Below are 18072 nucleotides of genomic sequence, written 5' to 3' on the forward strand. Positions count from 1 at the left end.
GTCACGTGACGGCGGAGCGACGAATCCGTCACGTGACAAGCCCTAACCGCCGAGCTAGGGCGGCCGGAGCCTGCGCGCAGGCGGTTGCCGGTGACCCTGCTCCTACGCAGGTTCGTGTTTTGGCTGCGCCGAGCGGTGTCTGTCTCTTTCGGACGGAAGGACGGAAATCTCCGCCTTTACCCACCCCAGCCAATTTTCTTCTCCCTGTGTAGTCAGGGCGGCTAGGGAGGCTGGTCTTGGCCCGGTATTTCTGGCGTGATGCGGCCGACAGGGTCAGGGAGTGGGCTTCAGATGCCCAGTATACCCCGAGAGACCTGCTTCTGCTCTGGTAGGGTGGCGACACACTCGACGGTACTAGTCCTCCCAGTTCCCTCTCAGCGAATAAACAAACAGCAGCGCGTGACTCGACAGACTCAAAAACAGCTCCAGCTATTAAGAGAAGTAGTTTCCTTCCCATCTTTCTGTAAACTCTCCCGCCTTTACGCATGGAAAACTCCTTCCAGTCCCTTGCTTAAGCAAGAGATTGGGGTCTGGGGGTGAGTTTAAAAATAAAACCCTGTTTAGGTGCTGTTTACTGTTTGGGGGGCATGTTAACACCATTTGTTTTTGTTTTTTGCGGTACGCGGGCCTCTCACTGTTGTGGCCTCTCCCGTTGCGGAGCACAGGCTCCGGACGCGCAGGCTCAGCGGCCATGGCTCACGGGCCCAGCTGCTCCGCGGCACGTGGGATCTTCCCGGACCGGGGCACGAACCCGTGTCCCCTGCATCGGCACGCAGACTCTCAACCACTCCGCCACCAGGGAAGCCAACACCATTTGTTGAGGCTTAAAATATAGCAAGCGTTTTGTGTTTCCTTGAGATCATTTAATCTCTGCAATAATCCTACAAAATTCGTGTTTAATTAGGTCTAAAATTCCAAGCTGTACAAAAGGAAGATGTACAGCCAAAAGTGCTCTTGCCTTTTGTACACAATTCACTACTGTTAAATTTTTGTGTACTCTTCCTGACGCTTTTTTATGTATATTATTCTGTGTGTGCGTATTATCTCCTCTTTAAAAAAACAATTGCGAGAAACTCCCTGTCCTGAGTCTTTGTTTTATTTACATCGGTATGAAAAGTTCAGCCGGGCTCGTTCATCCTCACTGCGCCATGGTCCCCTAAGAATTGTTCCGATTTCTCAGACGAGGGCACGCTGGGGCTCAGCGATACCAGGAAAAATAGCCCGGCTCCTTCCCGGCGGTCGGGGCCGGCGGCTCGGGCCAGCGGGAGGCAGGAAGTCTCGGGCGCTGACTGGCCAGCGGCGCCCCCGCGGCCTCTAAACGCAGGGCAGACGCGCGGCGCGGGAAAGGCACAACACGCGCCTCGAAGCCGGGTCTCCTCTACTGGGTGAGGTGGACGTCCTGGCCCTTGAGCTTCACTCCCCGAGTCCGGAGCCCAGATCCCGGAGCTGGGAGCCCGGAGCCCCGCCCGGAGCGGAACAGGAAGAGGCTCCCGCCTGCCCGGCCCCGCCTGCCGCCTCTGGCCAGTGGCGGGGGTTGCTCCACCGGCGAGGGTGGGGGCCAGCTTGAGGGAGGCCGGCGGGCAGGTGGACAGGCGTTCAGGGGCGGTTCCGCGGCCCCCTTATAATTCGTTCCCTTTCCTTCCACCTTCGCAGGGCGGCGGCTGGCGGCGCGATGGACCTGGCCGGGCTCCTGCTGGACGAAGAAGGCACATTCTCCCTCACCGGCTTCCAGGACTTCACGGTGAGCGTGCGGCCCGCCCCCTCCCCTGCCTCCCTGCGCTTGGAGCCGGGACTCCGGGCGCTCCCGTCGGGGCCCGAGCGGGGCCGCGATCTCGCCTGATGGCTCTGTCGGGGAGCCAGGCGGTAGTCGCTCTAACCGTGCCTACTCGAGGCCCTGGCTGCTTGGGCCCCGGGGGTGAGCCGCGGGGTACAGGACTATGGAGTAGGAGGTGGCCAGCCGGGGCCTTTCTCAGAGAACTTCTCCTCCAGAGCCCTCAGCGAAGAGGATTCCACCCCCTGTGGACAGACTGCTATTGGCAAACAGTCCGGAGAATGCGGGGCTGGGTGGGGCATGGGCCGCGCTAGCGGTGAGGCAGGCCTCTCGCCTGGCACCCCCCTTCCAGCCGGGATCCACGATCTCCATCATATCTTTCCCTGCCCTTCGCACTCCACCACCCTCCTGCCCTGTTCAGTTCCTCCCAGGACACCAGAAGCTGAGTGCCCGGATCCGAAGGAGACTCTACTATGGCTGGGACTGGGAAGCTGATTGTAGCTTGGAGGAGCTCTCCAGCCCTGTGGCAGGTTAGACAGTGTTGTGCGAATGGGCCAACGAGAAGCCTGAAAATGGGGTTGTCAGTGGTCACCAAAATGACTCTAGGTGTACCCTAGGAACTGCACTGTCTCTTCATAGCTGGTGCATTTGATTGGTGTAAGCACCAGGTTTGTGTTTCACTTTTTTTTTTAAGCCTAGATGAGGAGGAGACATGGCTGTTTTACAAGTCTACATCATTCTTGATTTGTATACCAGAAACTTTAAATTTTCCGAGGATACATGTCATATATTTCTGAAACAACGCATGTATACCTTTTCAAATGAATTAGAGTAAAGAACAAATCTAGATAATTTCAGGTGACAGGGAAATAAGCCTTCCTCCTGGAAGAAGCTGAAATTCAAACCTGGAATGGGCTTTTCTTCTCAGTGTGGGAGAATTCGATGTCTATTTTGTTATTATGGTTCTGCCCCCAAGGCCTCAGATAATACAGTTTTGGGTGATAACAGTGGGGACAACTTTGGAGGAGTTGTTTGCTCACTGTTTTCCTTCTGCCCCTTGCAGACATCGCTGTGGAACTGCTCCAGAAGGCAGCCCCCAGTCCTATTCGCAGGCTTCAGAAGAAATATGTAGCCCATGTGTCCCGGTGAGCCTGCAATTGAGAGAGATGGAGTGAGAGTGTTTCGGCCCTAGAGAGAGGGGAACGGTTATCTCTAAGGAGAAGTTGTAAAGATACAGGGATGAGCATCATAAGAGTTACAAGAGCTGAAAGACCCTTGGGTTTAATTACTAATCCTTTTCGCCACCCAGGGAGGCATGCATTTCCCCGTGTGCTATGATGCTAGCTCTGGTGTACATTGAGCGGCTCCGGCATCGAAACCCAGACTACCTACAGCATGTGTCATCGTCTGACTTGTTCCTGATCTCCATGGTAAGATGCCCTCTTCCCTTCATCTCTCTGGTGAGCCGGGAGCCCGGTGTGAGCTCTACTGACACCACCTCTGGTTCCTCTGCAGATGGTGGCCAGTAAGTACCTCTATGATGAAGGGGAGGAGGAGGAAGTCTTCAGTGATGAATGGGGAGCTGCTGGGGGTGTGGCCGTGCCCACTCTCAATGCCCTGGAGAGGGGTTTCCTGAGTGCCATGGTGAGTAACTATTCTCTCTCGCTCTGTTTTCCTGGGCCATCTTTATATTCCTTTCACCCTTTGTCTTTTATGTCCCAGCTTTCTGCCGTCTCTTCATTTCTCTTTTTGCTTGTCCTCCCTGTGCCTTCCCTTGTTACTGTCTTCCCTTCTAGCTTTTCTGGAATAAGCACACCCTTTGGAGGTTCCTGGCATGGTGAAGCCAGAAATGGAGCATCCCTCATCACCAATCCTCCAGGCACCACAGGGGACACTCTGGGTCAGAGCTTATCTTACTGGGCTCTGATTATTTGCTTCCAGACTTTGTCTGTCCCTAGGTGCTGGGCTCCCTATGAGTATGGACCATCCTCAAGAATACTTTTTCCCCTTGCTTTTAATGGAGGCTGCAATATGAAACCAGATATGTGGTGACTAAGTAAGTTAATACGTAAAAGCTTTTGGAACAGGACTTCTCTGGTGGTGCAGTGGTTAAGAATCCACCTGCCAGTGCAGGGGACACGGGTTCGAGCCCTAGTGCAGGAAGATCCCACGTGCCGCAGAGCAGCTAAGCCCGTGTGCCACACCTACTGAGCCTGCGCTCTAGAGCCCATGAACCACAACTACTGAGCCCGTGTGCCACAACTACTGAAGCCCGCGTGCCCAGAGCCCATGCTCCGCAACAGAGAAGCCACCGCAGTGAGAAGCCCACGCATTGCCACGAAGAGTAGCCCCTGCTCGCCGCAACTAGAGAAAGCCCGTGCGCGGCAATGAAGACCTAATGCAGCCAAAAATAAATAAATAAATATTTAAAAAATAATAATAAAATAAAAACTTCTGGAACAGTATCTGGCACACAGTAAGAGCCAAGTGTTACCCGTAGCAATGGTTGTACTTGCTCCTCTGGGTCTGGTTATTAATTGACTGTGGCTCATATCCAAGCCTGGTTCGACGCTCTTCTCTTCCTACCCACAGGATTGGCGTCTCTACACTGACCCTCGGGAGATCTTTGAGGTGCTGAGCTGGCTGGAGAGCTGGTAGGTTCCAGGATTTAGGAAGAGGTCGAGGGATTTGGGGGGAGGCTTCAGCCATAGGAGCTAAACAGAGATGAGGGTGTGTGTAACTGGGGGAGAGAGAAGACGGGAAAAAGAATCGCCCAAGGTAGTGGTTCCCAAAGCTGTCTGCGGTCCTCTTTGTAATAACCTTTGGGAGGGTGGGAGAAGCTTATTTAAAATACAGATCTTGGTCTCATTCTCAGTTTCTGGATCAACGGGTAGTCTAGGAATCTGTACATTTAACAAGTTCCCTAGTGTTTCCTGGTGGGTCCCCAGGGGAAAGAGCGTGCCAGTGGGCCAGCTGCAGGAGGGTTGCAGACTCTCTCTGTCTTTTCTCCTCTTTGTGCAGCGTGGCTGAGCAGCAGGGCCGCCGGCGGGGCTGGTACACCTACACAGACCTGTGTGTGCTGCTGGAGCAGCCTGCCTGGCAGCTGGCCCTGGGCTCCCTCTGCCAGTGGCTGGCAAAGGTGAGGAGGGGTCAGGAAGGATAGGGAGCTTGAGCCGGCTGCGGTGTAGGGTGGGATGATGGAAAGCAAATACGGAAAGGCTCAGGAGATGAGGTTTGGGAGTAGATGGTGATAGAGAGCTCTCACTTGAGTCCAGGTGTCCAGAAATAAGGGGTGGGTGTGTTAAGGACAGTGAGAAGCGGGTTTGGGGGAAGGGGATCTGGGCACTGACCTTTCTTAATCCCTCTCCTGCAGGTGTCCTGCCTGTTAGCCATGGCATATGTGAGCAGTGTGGCCCTGGCTGTGGCATCGATGGCCGTAATACACCAGTCCTTGGGGCAGTCCTGTAGCCCCCCACCTGGCCCCCCAGACCTTGGACTGGCCTCCAGGTGCCTTTCGGAACCCTGCATACCTGCTTCGGTGCCACGGTGCCTGCCTTCTCCTGCTAACGTCTCCAGCTGCCTGGAAGTCGACGTAGGGCCGCGTCCACTCTGGGGCAGCCTTCTGGCCTCACGGGCGCCGCCACCATTGCCTCCCCCGGCTGCTCCGGCTCCTCTCGCTCTTCTCCACAGCTGCCCCCTTTGCCAGAAGCTCCAGAAGGACTCCCCAGCCTGCCGTACCTGCCACCACCCCAACCATACCGTCCCCACTGGGCCCCCCAGCCCCCGGTACCACTCCCACGGCCTGGCTCCCCCCTGGCCTTGGAGCCCGATGCCCCCGCTGCTCCCACAGCCCCAGCAGTGTTCCCTCTTCGGCATCATGGAACTGGCCCGCCTTAAGTCTTTCATTTTTCCAGGCTAGGTAGGGTTCTGAGGAACGCATTAAGAGGATTTGGGAGTCCCTGAGAACCTGGAGGAGCAAAGCGTGATCTGGGTTCTTGGCTGGTCCCCTGTCCTCCTGAGTGATGGAGCTTAAGGGCGTTGTGGGGCAGAAGGACTGAAGGTCACTTGCTCTTCCGTCCCTCAGTGGCTGGCTGATTGGCCAGGGCAGTGGTGGTGCCGGGAGAAGCTTCAGCTCAGCGACCAGGGGTGTGTCACAGGTGGACAGGGGAGGAGCCCCTGTCCCTCCATTTCCCCTGGGCTCTTTTAGACTTTTGAGTTACCTAGGATGGGGGGAGGGAGGGAGGAAACATTGGCCATGGTCTGTGTGATGTCCCTGATGCAGGAGAGGCAGGGACTGACAGGGCCACCCACAGTGGGAGCTGCTGCGGGCAGGTGGGGTGAGGTGGGAAACCCTCTCCACACCCGTCCCTGGGACTTAGTCTAGAAGAGCCAGGGAGTGCTGGGACCTGCAACCTGGCCCTTTCGTCTTCCACCCTTCTCTTCTTAGTCTCCCGCTCCTGGGCTTCCCTCTCTTCTGGTTCCTCTCCCGGGTGTTCTCTTCACAGGCCTCTCTGGCCACTGCTTTGTATCTGGGTTTTTCACGCTTTTTGTAGAACCAAGATTTCAATAAACAATTTCAGTTGCGTGGCTTGGACTCTTCCTTCTGCAGCAGCCCTCGAAGAACTCTCCTCCCCATATCTACCTTCTCAGCCTCCCTACTCCCTGATGCCATCATCTTGCAACTCATTCTCTCAGCCCCATTCCAGAACTTCCCTGTTGTTTGATGGTCATAGGCTCCCATATCAAGCTTCTCCCTCATCCCTGCTCCCGGCACCCTGGGGCCCCAAGCACTGCTCGACTTGGATGCAGTGGGGCCCAGAAGGTGACTGTGCCACGCCAGGGGGTCGTAGCCCTGTCTGTCACAAGTTCTGATTGAGCACCGTCTTTGTGGATCCCTAAGCACATCTCGTGGAGAGAGGCCAAGCCAAGTATCCAGCGGAGCCCCATGAGCTTGAGGGCAAGCCCAAGGACACCTTATCTCTCTCCTGACATCCTTTCTGGTCTGACACGTGGTCGTCTTTCTGGTCTGACACGTTAGGTCGTCATTATTAAAGAGAAGACCAAGGCTGGGTTATCACTGGAAGAAGGAAAACGGAGCAGCCAGCTGGACTAGGGTTATTTGGGACCATGGGAGAAGATCCTCAGCAGGGGTGGTGCTGCTACCTAAGGTGCATCTTGGAAATTTATGGGGCTTTTTGTTTGGTTTTTGGCCGCACCGTGTGGCATGTGGGATCTCAGTTCCCCGACTAGGGATGGAGCCCATGCCCACTGCAGTAGAAGCATAGAGTCCTAACCATTGGACCACCAGGGAAGTCCCTATGGGACATTTTTTGATTGAAAAAAATTTGAAGGGAAGGAACTCGCTGGCATGTAGTCGCCCTGTACAGGATGCTACACGTCCTGAAATGCTCAGGAACCCCACCTCTTACGAAGAATTCCTGAGACAATTTTTGAACCACCGGATGTACGTCACGTATATGAAAAGCCTGTTTATCTGAGCCTAGAATTATGCAGTGTTTTACATGTAAACATAGAATAGATTTTGCACATTTGGAAAAAGACTCAGTTTGCTAGGAATGCACCTCTGTGTAAATTAAAACTATGCTTTGTTCATCACTTTACCAAGAACTTGTTCACTATTTTGAAACATCAGGTCACTAATGGCAGCAGTGCCTGTGGTACACGTGTCATCAGGAAAGCACCGATATCAGTTGGCATTGCAGTTGTCACATCCACGTTGATTCCACATATGGGGGTGGGCACTGGACTACTTCATTGTCTTCTGGTTTAGTTGGGCCCAAGCTTTCACACACTGAAAGGATAAATTACTTGTATTTCTCCTTTATATTACAGTGAGGACATTATACGGAGTTGTGGTCACTGTTGTCGTACACGATGTAGGGATGTTTCCTTTTGAGGTAGTCCACGGGGCTGGACCCTAATAGGGTTGAGAACTGCAGTGTAATCGTGATGGTTCCAAATGGCAGTGGTGAGGAGGGAATACAGTCTGTAAAATCTCCCCAGCCTATTTTAGAGGCTTCCTCCCCACCACTCCTATCCCGGGACAGGGACTCTAGATGGAGATTCTTGGGGGGAGGGGTCCAGAACTTGGCTCCCCGGTTAATGGGTGACGGAATTTGTGCAAGAGCTGGGCAAAGGTGAAAGGGCCGTGTCCTGCCCCAAATCCCTCATCCCTTCGCTCTGCTTCATTGACACTCCCGCCCCCTGCCCGCTCCAGGCAGCTAACTTCACACAAACTCTGACCTCTTACTCTCCCTCCTTAACTCCAGGGCAGGCAAGACAAGACGAAAGGCAGGGCAGCATGAGCCGATCACCCCCCAACGCCATACAACTCCGATCCGTGGGCTCCCAGGGTACCATGGCTTCCCTGCCGCAGCCGTCTGCTGTCCAAAATCCCTCCTCTCACTCTTGGGCCTCTGTGTGTGGGTCTCCTCCCTGGGGCCTCAGCTGTCTTCTGGCTCTGCAGGTAGGAGCAGAGGTGCAGGAGCTGGTGCTGGCTGAAGGGGGTGTTTGGAGGGAGGAGGTGTGGCATGAGAAACCCTCTGGAAGTAGGTATTTCTGCCTATTTCTGAAGACTGTTCCTCTGCCTGCAGCATATCTTGGTCCTGGCTTCTCTGCTCTGCGCCTCCCACCTGCTCCTGCTTCAATGTCTCCCTGCAGGAGGACTCTCTTCCTCCCCTGCCCAGCTCCTGGCCTCCAGCCTCTTTTCATGTGGCGTGTCTACAGCCCTGCAAACTTGGATGGGCAGCAGGTGAGGGGAAATCCCTGGAGAGAAGGGAACAGGGTCCCAGCGCATAGGAGAGGCTCGGGGAGGCTTTCAGCTGCCCCATGTTTCCAGAACTGCCTGGGCTGCTGTTCCTACAGGCTGCCTCTTATCCAGGCTCCATCCTTAGAGTTTCTTATCCCTGGTCTGGTGCTGACCAGTCAGAAGCTACCTCTGACCACCCGGACACCTGGAAACTGTGAGCACAGAGCAAGGGCACAGGGTGAGGGTGAGGTTGGGTGCTCACCTGAGCACACAGTTGTAAGTGGGTGCAGGATTGAGATGGGGCAATGATGGGAGGGTTAGGCACCATGGGGTGCTGGAGCTGTGTCAGGCACCAGGCAGAACTGTAGAGCAATGGGTCTCCAACCTGTTTATCTCTCTCCTCTCCACGTCTCCAACTTCTCCCAGCCTCCCTTGTGCTGCGCCTGTGTGGAGGACCTGGCTGCCACGGCCTGGAACTCTGGAACACTTCTCTCCGAGAAGTGAGTACGTGGGGATGCGGAGGAGGAAAGCTAAGAGCGGTGCCCGACTGGGGAAGCTCTTGTTTCCACTTTACAGGGACTGAGAGGCTCTAGGGCAAAGAGTTGCATGGGGGGAACCTCTCCTGGAATTTTTTTTTTTTCCACACCACGTGGCTTGCGGGATCTCAGTTCTCCGACCAGGGATTGAACCCGGGCCACGGCAGTGAAAGCCCGGAATCCTAACCAATAGGCCACCAGAGAACTCCCTGGAATTAGTTAAGATGTCCAGGCTGAGGTCATCTCAATTGAGCAGAATGTTTTCTCTTTGTCCACTTCTCCACTCCACCAGGTGTCCGGGGCCGTGGTGGTCTCCGGGCTGCTGCAGGTCATGCTGGGGCTGTTCGGGGGTCCTGGCCACTTGTTCCCCCACTGTGGGCCCCTGGTGCTGGCCCCCAGCCTAGTTGTGGCAGGGCTCTCGGCCCACAGGGAGGTAGCCCTGTTCTGCTCTGCTCACTGGGGCCTGGCATCGCTGTACGTAAGTCCTGAGAGGCGTGGTGCCCGGTGGGGTGTGTGGGAGCGGGGGAGGGCAGAGGTGCTGGCTCCACCAGGTTTAGCTGCCATCTTGAAAGGGACAACACTTTGTGGATCTGGAATCCAGGACTTTTGCTGGATTCATTTGTTCACCCTGACTTTCACCTTGTCTTCCACTGACCCCCAGGGTGCCCTCCTTCCCCCTCCATGGGGGGCTTTCTTCTCCAGGACCCCCTTTTATGGTATTCTGCCACTCCCACCTCCACTGCCCCGCCTCAGGATGACTGCTTCCTCTTGCTCGTAAAGCTCCTTCCCTCTCCTAGGCTTATCCTGCTCATGGTGGTCTGTTCTCAGCACCTGGGCGCCCGCCTGTTACCGCCTCACCCCTGGAGGCGAGCTTCAAACTCTTCAACCCACACTCACATCCCTGTCTTCAGGCTCCTCTCGGTATGTGGAGGTCTGGGCAGGGGCAGTTGAAGTTAGAAGGGCTGGCACGGAATGCTCGCTCGGCCCCCTACCTTTTGGTTTCTGTCTACCCCTCCAAGGCTAGCTTGAAAAGTTCTGGGGGAGGGGTTCTTTTCCGTCTCAGTCTTGTCCCTCAGGTGCTGATCCCAGTAGCTTGTGTGTGGATCATCTCTGCCCTTCTGGGTCTCAGCATCACCCCCTGGGAGCTGTCCGCCGAGGCACCGTGGTTTTGGCTGCCTCACCCAGGTAGGTTTTCTCCTCCTCCATCTTCTTACTCAAATTAAACGTGTCTCTTTCTTTGGACTCTGAGTTAATGAAATTAGCTGTACGGATTTTCAAAACACACAGGGGAGAGAAATTGCCAGTCTGAGGGGCAATGCCAGCCGCTCACCACAGGTGTCTTTGTTACTGTTCAGAGACATCTGTAAGCCCCACCACTGCGTGTTGATACTCCTTAACCAATTTACACATTTATGTTACTTACTCCCACAGACATTTGAGTTGGTGACCTGTGCACAAAGATTGCTTTTGAGGAGGCATTGTATATGAAATTTGCTCTCTCATCAATTTAATAATGGTCTGTTGAGTTCTTATTATGTGCTACGCACGTGATAGGGGACATGGTGATAAACATGACAGACACAGTACCTGCACTCATGAAGCCTATAATCTGTTGGGGAATACAGATACTAATTAAATAGTCACCCAAGTAAATGTAAAATTGCACACGGTAAATTAAAAAGGGCGGGTACCTTGTGTGATGAAAGTTCATAATGGGGAATCTGACTTTATTGGAGAGTTCAGGAAAGGCACTCTTTTTTTATGTTTTTATTTATTTAATTTTTAATTTAAAAAATTTTTGGCTGCACTGTGTGGCTCGTGGGATCTTAGTTCCCCGACCAGGGATCGAACGTTGGCCCTCGCAGTGAGAGCATGGAACCCTAACCACTGGACCACCAGAGAATTCCCAGGAAAGGCATTCTTGAGGAAGTGATCACTGAGCTGAGATGTGAGAGATGAGTAGGAGCTTATTGGGTAAAGGCAAGAGTGAAGAGCATTCTAGGTGGAGAGAACAGCATATGCAAAGGCCCTCTAGTGGCCAGCAACACAAGTACAAGGGCCTGAAACAAGGCCAGTGTATCTGGAGTGAAAGAAGTGAGGCAGAGTGTGGTGGGAGATGAGGCTAGAGAGATGGGTAAGGGTCAGACCAAAGAGGACCTTGTAGACCACAGTAAAGGGATGGGTCTTTACCCTGAGTTTGATGCTTTTGTCCCAAGACATTATCTTCAGAGACAATGGGGCCTTTAGTGTTCTTGTGTCATAGGCTGTCAGAGGCAGGGGGATGCTTCAGACGTGAGTCTGGCCCCAAAGCAGCTCTTTCTCCCTCCCCAGCTGAGTGGGACTGGCCCTTGCTGACACCCAGGGCTCTGGCTGCAGGCATCTCTATGGCCTTGGCAGCTTCCACCAGCTCCCTGGGCTGCTACGCCCTGTGTGGCCAGCTGCTGCATTTGCCTTCTCCACCTCCGCATGCCTGTAGCCGAGGGCTGAGCCTGGAGGGTCTGGGGAGTGTGCTGGCCGGGCTGTTGGGGAGCCCCATGGGCACTGCATCCAGCTTCCCCAACGTGGGCACGGTGAGCCTTCTCCAGGTATGTGGACGGGGGTGGGGGGAGAGGAGCCGGAGGTGCAGGAGAGGGAAGGGGACTGATTGCCAGCTGTGCCCAGCCCTCTGCCAGGCACTTCACAGCAGTGATCTCATTTAGAGAGGTACCTAGAAGTGGTAAGGGCTAGGAGTGTGAGGAAGACACTAAATCACTACTGAACTCCTTCTGTGCCTCAGGCACTGTACCAGGGCTGAGGTTCTAGAGAGAAGCAAGTCAGATGAAGTCCCTGCTCTCTTGGGGACTTCGAGAGAGAGAGGTGGACAATTTAAGAAAAAAAAAAAGAGATAATTTCCAAGAGTGATAAGTGCTATTTAGAAAACAAAGTGGGGGTGGGATAGTGGTTGAGTAAGGGAAGCCCCTTTAGGTAGAGTGCTGGGGGATGCTTCCTGGGAGAGTGACATTTGAGTTGGGATCCAAACGATGAGAAAGTGTCGGCCAGGTGAAAACCTTGAACGGTCGAGGAGGTGGCTGTGTTTTCTAGGCTGGATCTCGGCGAGTGGCCCACTTGGTGGGGCTGCTCTGCGTGGTGCTTGGGCTCTCCCCGAGGCTGGTCCAGCTCATCACCACCATCCCACTGCCTGTGCTTGGTGAGTGGATGTATCAGCAGGACTGGTATTGAACCAGTACCCCCCAGCAGGGCCCAACTGGTTGCTGGTGGTCAGCACCCTTTCTTTCTGAATAGCCTCCCTAATATATGGATGTACGTGTCAGCTGTCCTATTTTCTCAGCCATGTCTTGGCCTCTTGACTGGCCTTCTCTGCTCCTGGGCCTCTTGGTGGTCCCTGCCCATTACAACCTGCCCTGGCCTACAATACTCTCTGCTGTGCCAGCCCTCTCCCAACATCTTCAATTACTTCTGTATGAGACAGGTGGGGTGCTGGGGGTGACCCAGGCCGTGGTTCTGTCTACTGGATTCTCCAGCTTCCACTTGGCTGACATTGACTCTGGGCGGAATGTCTTCATTGTTGGCTTCTCCATCTTCATGGCCCTGTTGCTGCCAAGATGGTTTCGGGAAGCTCCAGTCCTACTGAGCACAGGTGGGAAGAGGGGGGATGGAAAGAGAAGTTGCTTTGCAGTGGGAAAGCAAGGGCTCAAGGCTTGAGTTTCTCTGGACTCCAGGCCCCCGCACCCAGAGAAGAGCTTTGGTATAGTCCATCCATTTGTTTAGCAAATATTTATTGAATACTGTGCTAGCCCCTTGGGATACAAAGGTGACTGTAGATGTGACAGTCTAGAAAAAGAGATGAGATGTGTAGAAACATAACTAGAAAGGTTTAGATAAAGAGCTATGGTGCTCGGCGGTGAGAGAGATGGCTTCTGTTGGAGATGATCTGGGTAACTTTTATGGAGAAAGTAACATTGAGCTGGTCTTGAAGGACGGTAAGATTTAAAAACATATTTGGTGAGAAGGTCATTCCTGGTGGAGGAACCACCATAAACAAAGACATAGAAGTAGGAAGTCATCGGGTATGTCCCAGGAGTGGCAAGTAACTTAGTTAGCTTAGCTTAGCAAAGAGCAGTGGTTCTTAACTGAGGATGGTTTTGTCCCACAGAGAACATCTGGCAATGTCTGGAGACATTTCTGGTTGTTATAAGCAGGGGAGAGGTGATTGTTAGTGGCACTTAGTGGGTAGAAGGATGCTACTAAACATTCTGCAATGTACAGAACAGCCCCCTCAAACAGAAAAGTATCTAGTCCAAAATGTTAGTAGTACTGAGGTTGAGGAACCCAGGCTAGAGCACAGAAGGTAAGAAATGGGAAATAAGGTTGGGGCTTTTAATACCAAACTTTCAGGAGACAGGGAGCCTGGAACTATCGAAGCATATCTGGAGGGCATGTGTATGCTCAGAAGATAGGGTGTTGAGCAGGGACCCTGTGGGAAGGGACTGGGTGTGGGAAATAGAGAGCAGAGGGACAAAGGAGGGGGGGCATGGAACAATTCAGAAAGACCTGTCCTTGGTCCAAGACTTAGGCTTAGGTTGGAACTATTAGGCTCCTTGGCTTTGCATAGGATCAGAGTTTCCCCTCCTGCCTGGCCCCAACCCCCTGTAGGCTGGAGCCCCTTGGATGTGTTACTACGCTCACTGCTCACAGAGCCCATCTTCCTGGCGGGACTCTTGGGCTTCCTCCTAGAGAACACCATTCCTGGTAAGTTGAGGCCAGGCCCCAGCAGACTGGGGAATGGCCAGGAAGTCATCACTTCCTGGGTTGGGCAATGGCCTGAACACCCTCTCTCTCTCTCTTTTTTTGAATTAAAAAAAAATATTTTTTTAAATTTATTTTATTTTTGGCTCTGTTGGGTCTTCGTTGCTGTATGCAGGCTTTCTCTAGTTGCGGCGAGCGCGGGCTTCTTATTGTGGTGGCTTCTCTTGCTGTGGAGCACGGGCTCTAGGCGTGCAGGCTTCAGTAGTTGTGGCTCGTGGGCTCTAGAGCACAGGCTCAGTAGTTGCAGCACACAAGCTTAGTTGCTCCACGGTATGTGGGATCTTCCCGGACCAGAGCTTGAACCCGTCTCCCCTGCATTGGCAGGCGGATTCTTAACCACTGTGCCACCAGGGAAGCCCTGACCACCCTCTCTTTTGCAGGCACACAGCTTGAGCGAGGCCTAGGTCAAGGGCTGCCATCTTCTTTCACTGCCCAAGAGGTTCGGATGCCTCAGAAGTCCAGGGAGAAGCCTGCTCAAGAGTATGAGCTTCCTTTCTCCATCCAAAACCTGTGTCCCTGCATTCCCCATCCCCTCCGTTGCCTCTGCCCACTTCCCGAAGACTCTGGGAATGAAGAAGGAGTGCCCTCTGAGCCAGGAGAGACAGCCGACTTGCTGCCTGGCTTTGGGGAGCAGTGCCCTGGGTCTAGCAGAGAAGAACTTAGGTCCCAGTAATTACCAGGACTCCAGCTTCCAGATTACTTTAGCCCTATCTCTCAGCTTGCTGGAGAGCCAGATCCCAGGCTCTACTTTCTCCCAGGGAGAGGATGTGTGTGTGTGTGTTTCACACGGGCCCACCTAAAGGTCTCATTTCCCAACAGGTGTGTTTGCCTTTCCTTCTCTTAATTAGGCCCAACTGTTCCAGAGCAGGGCCATGGTTTATGGGCCATGATTGAATGATATTTTGCCTGTGAACCATCTATACTCGAATCCCAGCATTCACTAACTGATACTTATTCTGCCTCCTATGTGCAAGGTCCTGGAAATACAGATATAGATAAGGCAGGGTCCCTGCCCTCTCAAACACTTATGGTTTAAAAAGACATGTAATTACCAACTAAAATCCAAAGCAGAAAGCAGTCTGCAATAAAGATCAAAACAATGCTATGGGAGCAAAGCGGAAGAAATAATGAATTCTGATTGGGGATAGTGGGAAAAGCTTTACATAGAAGCAGCACTGAGGCTGGCCTTAACAAGAGGATTTTTCGTTGTGGAACAGGGATGGGGAGAATTTTTTAGGCTCAAGTATTCAGCTCGAGCAAAATAGTAAGTTCTACAAGGTGCAAGATGAGTTGAAGGATTTCAAGCTTCTCTGTGGTGATGGAGCATAAACTGGGGGTGCATGGAGGGAGAAATGAGACAGGAGAGGTAAAGGATGAGGTCAGACCATGGGATTTATGCCTGGGAGACTCATCTCTTAAACAACTCGAGTGCTGGTGGAGACCCAAAAGAGATATCTAGTGAAGTTCAATCCCCTCGTTTTATTTAAAAACAAAACAACAGCAAAAAAGGCTGGACGCGTAGGGAAGGGAAATGACTTTGGGTTTATCAACAAATCCAAATCCGGGGTCCCCTCTCCTGCACTTCGTCCGGCATTCTTTCTACTCTGCCAGCGCGACACTGAGGGGCGGCACTACCCCTCCGCCTCTCTACTAGGGAGTCCTCCAGCCTCTCTTCTCGCTTTCCAGGCCATGGTGTCCCTCCACCTCTGACGGATCCAGTTTATCAGCTCCGTGGGCCCAGATGTCACGCCCACATCAGGCTTGGGCTCCGCCCCAGTGTCCCAAGACCCCGCCTCCCCGTGGTTGGGGGGAAATGCCCCTACTCTAGGCCTTTCGGTTTGCGCGGGCGGGCCAGCTTGCCGCGGGGAGAGTGAGAGCTCTCGAGGCCGCTCACGGTAGGTGGGGTCGAGCTGTAATCGGGGCCAGGGCCGGGGCCGGGCGGCGAGAGATTGCTCGGACTCTGCGGACTGGCCCTGGCCACGCGCTTCCTCCAAGAATTTTCCTCCCAGGAGGGACCCGCGCACAGCCGGGGTTCTGGGACAGGCCTCCGAGGGTGGGCGTGGGCGGGGCCGGGGGGCCGCGCGTGCGCAGCTTGCCTCCGGGCCGCGAGGCGGGGTTTGTGCGGGTACTACTATGCGGGCCGCTCGGCGCGGCTTGTGCGGGTACTCCTATGCGGGCCGCTCTGCGCCACCAAGTAGCCGGTTTTCGGCTTTGTTGCCCTTTGAGGGGGTCCCGAGCCGCGCCTCATGCAGCCGGTGCTGTAAAAATAGAAACGTGGACGGTGAAGGCCTTTCTAGTGAGGGCGAATGGAAACTGGACGCCAGGCGGGTCTCCTGGGGTAGAGCTGTGGTAAAGGGACCGAGGGGCGGGGCGGGGCGTGGCCCAGCCCGGACGGTCGCCGGGGTTTTGCTGCCCTCTGCAGAATGGCGGAGGAACTGCGCCGAGGGAGGGGCTCACGGCCAAGGTGCGGGACTGGGTGCCGACCCGCTTTAGGCCACCCGACTCCTCTGTTGGCCCTCGGCGCTTCCCCATCCTCATTGAAAATAATAAACGGGTGACTCTGGTTAACGTGAGGGTTAAAGGCATCCTTGAAGGAAACATGAGAAAGGTGAGATATAGAGGCCTCAAAGCAGGACACGCGTGGTGGGAGCAGCAAACCCAGGTCTGATGCTGAATTTCTCAGACCTTTTTAGGGGGCTTGTTGATCCCAGATCCCACATTTTAAACTCCTCCCCCGCCCGCAGAACAAAACGTACTGTGTGAGGGTCCTGAGCTTCCAGGCTTTCCGAAGTGACAGGCTCGGATAGTCAACCCAATTTTGGTGACTCTTAGAGCGCACGCTGGGGAGTGCCTGTAAGGGAGAGAAGGGCTTGGCGACTTGCTGTTTGTGACCGACTTGCTGTTTCTGACCTTGAGCAATGTGGAACTCTGGTCCCGTGAGGACTAGCTTAATCATTCCAAGATCTTGTCTTCCCAGTAGGAACAGCAGGTGGGAATGTGACTGAAATACCATCATCTGAACACAAGGTTTTGAGGCTGCTGCAGATAAAAATCACAATATATATAGTTCTATTTCACCTGTCTAGTGACTGTACAAATTATGTTACAAGGCCACGCTTCAAAAACTAGGTTATGGTTGGAAGAAGAATGGCTTAGATTGAGATGAAAATGACTGGAAGAACAGCACCGTGTTAACCACGTTAATGAAATCCAAGGATTTTCATTGTTTTCTTTGTATTCTAAGATCTGCGCCCCCCCCCCCCCCCAACTTCACTTTGTGTTTATAAACTGAAATTACATCACTTTTTTTGTTTGGCTGCGCCGCACCGCACGCAGGATCTCTGACCAGGGATTGAACCCGTGCCCCCTGCAGTGGAGGCATGGAGCCTTAACCGCCAGGGAGGTCCACCCTTTTTTTTTTTTTACCCTCTGGAAAAATGATCAAACTGCCTGTAAAGTAGCTATAGTTACTGAACATATACTAGATTAAGGCTACAAATTTAGTTGCTGAAGTCAAAAGGTTGGTTTCCAGGATGTGCAGCAGGGCATGATATCATTGATGGCAGTGCCTTGGATGTGGGTGTGGATGAGTGAAGTGGAGTTAATTCGTGGTCTCTACCTCTGTGATGTGCTGTGCCTTGTATTGACTTCTTAGTCATTCAGGGTCTTCTTGAAATGGGGTTGGGGCTTTTCTCCTTGCTTCTGGATACAGAGTTATTAGCTCTTTATTTGTGTCTCATTGATCCCTTTGAGAATTTGACCATAGCTGTGGACATCTTCCCTCCAAATGGGTATATGCAGGTATGCACAAATTTTGCACATAATTCCAGAGGGCTTACATGCATAGACTCTAGATTAAGAATCCCTAACTTAGAGAATGTATATATATTTAGGGAAAAAATATATTTAGGGGGCATATAAATGTATATATATATATACACACACATACATACATACATATATTCATTTAGGAAATATATATATATATACGTTTAGGGAATACATATATATATATACCCACACACACACATATTTAAAATTCTGAGAGCTTCCAGAGTTTTTTTCTTTTAGATTTTATTTATTTATTTATTTTTAATTTATGGCTGTGTTGGGTCTTCGTTGCTGCATGCGGGCTTTCTCTAGTTGCGGCGATCGGGGGCTACTCTTCCCTGCGGTGCACGGGCTTCTCA

At 53.1% G+C, this 18072-nt stretch overlaps 3 protein-coding genes across 8 annotated transcripts in view; all 3 read left to right on the plus strand.

Moving 5' to 3' along the window:
- The first annotated feature begins 1090 nt into the window (after positions 1-1090).
- Positions 1091-6355, plus strand: CNPPD1 (cyclin Pas1/PHO80 domain containing 1). The gene is made up of 8 exons (XM_029226013.1): positions 1091-1741; positions 2193-2301; positions 2835-2916; positions 3081-3201; positions 3287-3415; positions 4364-4425; positions 4793-4910; positions 5145-6355. The coding sequence occupies exons 1-8, from the start codon at positions 1673-1675 to the stop codon at positions 5688-5690; spliced, it is 1236 nt and encodes a 411-aa protein (XP_029081846.1). The 5' UTR covers positions 1091-1672; the 3' UTR covers positions 5691-6355.
- A 1738-nt stretch (positions 6356-8093) lies between these two features.
- On the plus strand, positions 8094-14987 carry SLC23A3 (solute carrier family 23 member 3). 2 transcript variants are annotated; one of them, XM_029225894.1, is made up of 12 exons: positions 8094-8258; positions 8386-8543; positions 8657-8778; positions 8967-9040; positions 9369-9550; positions 9874-9997; positions 10153-10261; positions 11408-11661; positions 12158-12263; positions 12546-12713; positions 13730-13825; positions 14263-14987. In XM_029225894.1, the coding sequence occupies exons 1-12, from the start codon at positions 8094-8096 to the stop codon at positions 14553-14555; spliced, it is 1851 nt and encodes a 616-aa protein (XP_029081727.1). In that variant the 3' UTR covers positions 14556-14987. The 2 variants fall into 2 exon arrangements, with proteins under 2 accessions (XP_029081727.1, XP_029081728.1); XM_029225895.1 differs by lacking the exon at positions 11408-11661 and having other exon boundaries at positions 8657-8754; positions 9905-9997; positions 10222-10261.
- NHEJ1 (non-homologous end joining factor 1) overlaps positions 12607-18072 on the plus strand; it is a 79587-nt gene continuing 74121 nt past the window's right edge. For 2 of the 5 annotated variants that reach the window (XM_029225893.1, XM_029225888.1), the window contains exon 1: positions 15727-15777. The gene's annotated coding sequence lies outside the window, so the exon portion shown is untranslated. Of the gene's footprint in view, positions 12714-13729; positions 13826-14281; positions 14363-15726; positions 15778-16121; positions 16179-18072 lie in introns of those variants that run through there. The other 3 variants (XM_029225889.1, XM_029225890.1, XM_029225891.1) reach the window with 3 other exon arrangements.

This window comes from Monodon monoceros, unplaced genomic scaffold, assembly GCF_005190385.1.
Source record: "Monodon monoceros isolate NGI ecotype Baffin Bay Population unplaced genomic scaffold, NGI_Narwhal_1 Super_Scaffold_16, whole genome shotgun sequence".
Taxonomy (NCBI): Eukaryota; Metazoa; Chordata; class Mammalia; order Artiodactyla; family Monodontidae; genus Monodon; species Monodon monoceros.

Coding starts and splice junctions, on each gene's coding strand:
- SLC23A3 (XM_029225894.1), top strand. CDS start 8,094: ATGAGCCGATCACCCCCCAACGCCATACAACTCCGATCCGTGGGCTCC. Junction 9,551..9,873: donor CACTGGGGCCTGGCATCGCT/GTACGTAAGTCC, acceptor TCCCTCTCCTAG/GCTTATCCTGCTCATGGTGG. Junction 11,662..12,157: donor GCACGGTGAGCCTTCTCCAG/GTATGTGGACGG, acceptor TGTGTTTTCTAG/GCTGGATCTCGGCGAGTGGC.
- CNPPD1 (XM_029226013.1), top strand. CDS start 1,673: ATGGACCTGGCCGGGCTCCTGCTGGACGAAGAAGGCACATTCTCCCTC. Junction 2,917..3,080: donor TATGTAGCCCATGTGTCCCG/GTGAGCCTGCAA, acceptor TTCGCCACCCAG/GGAGGCATGCATTTCCCCGT. Junction 4,911..5,144: donor TCTGCCAGTGGCTGGCAAAG/GTGAGGAGGGGT, acceptor CCTCTCCTGCAG/GTGTCCTGCCTGTTAGCCAT.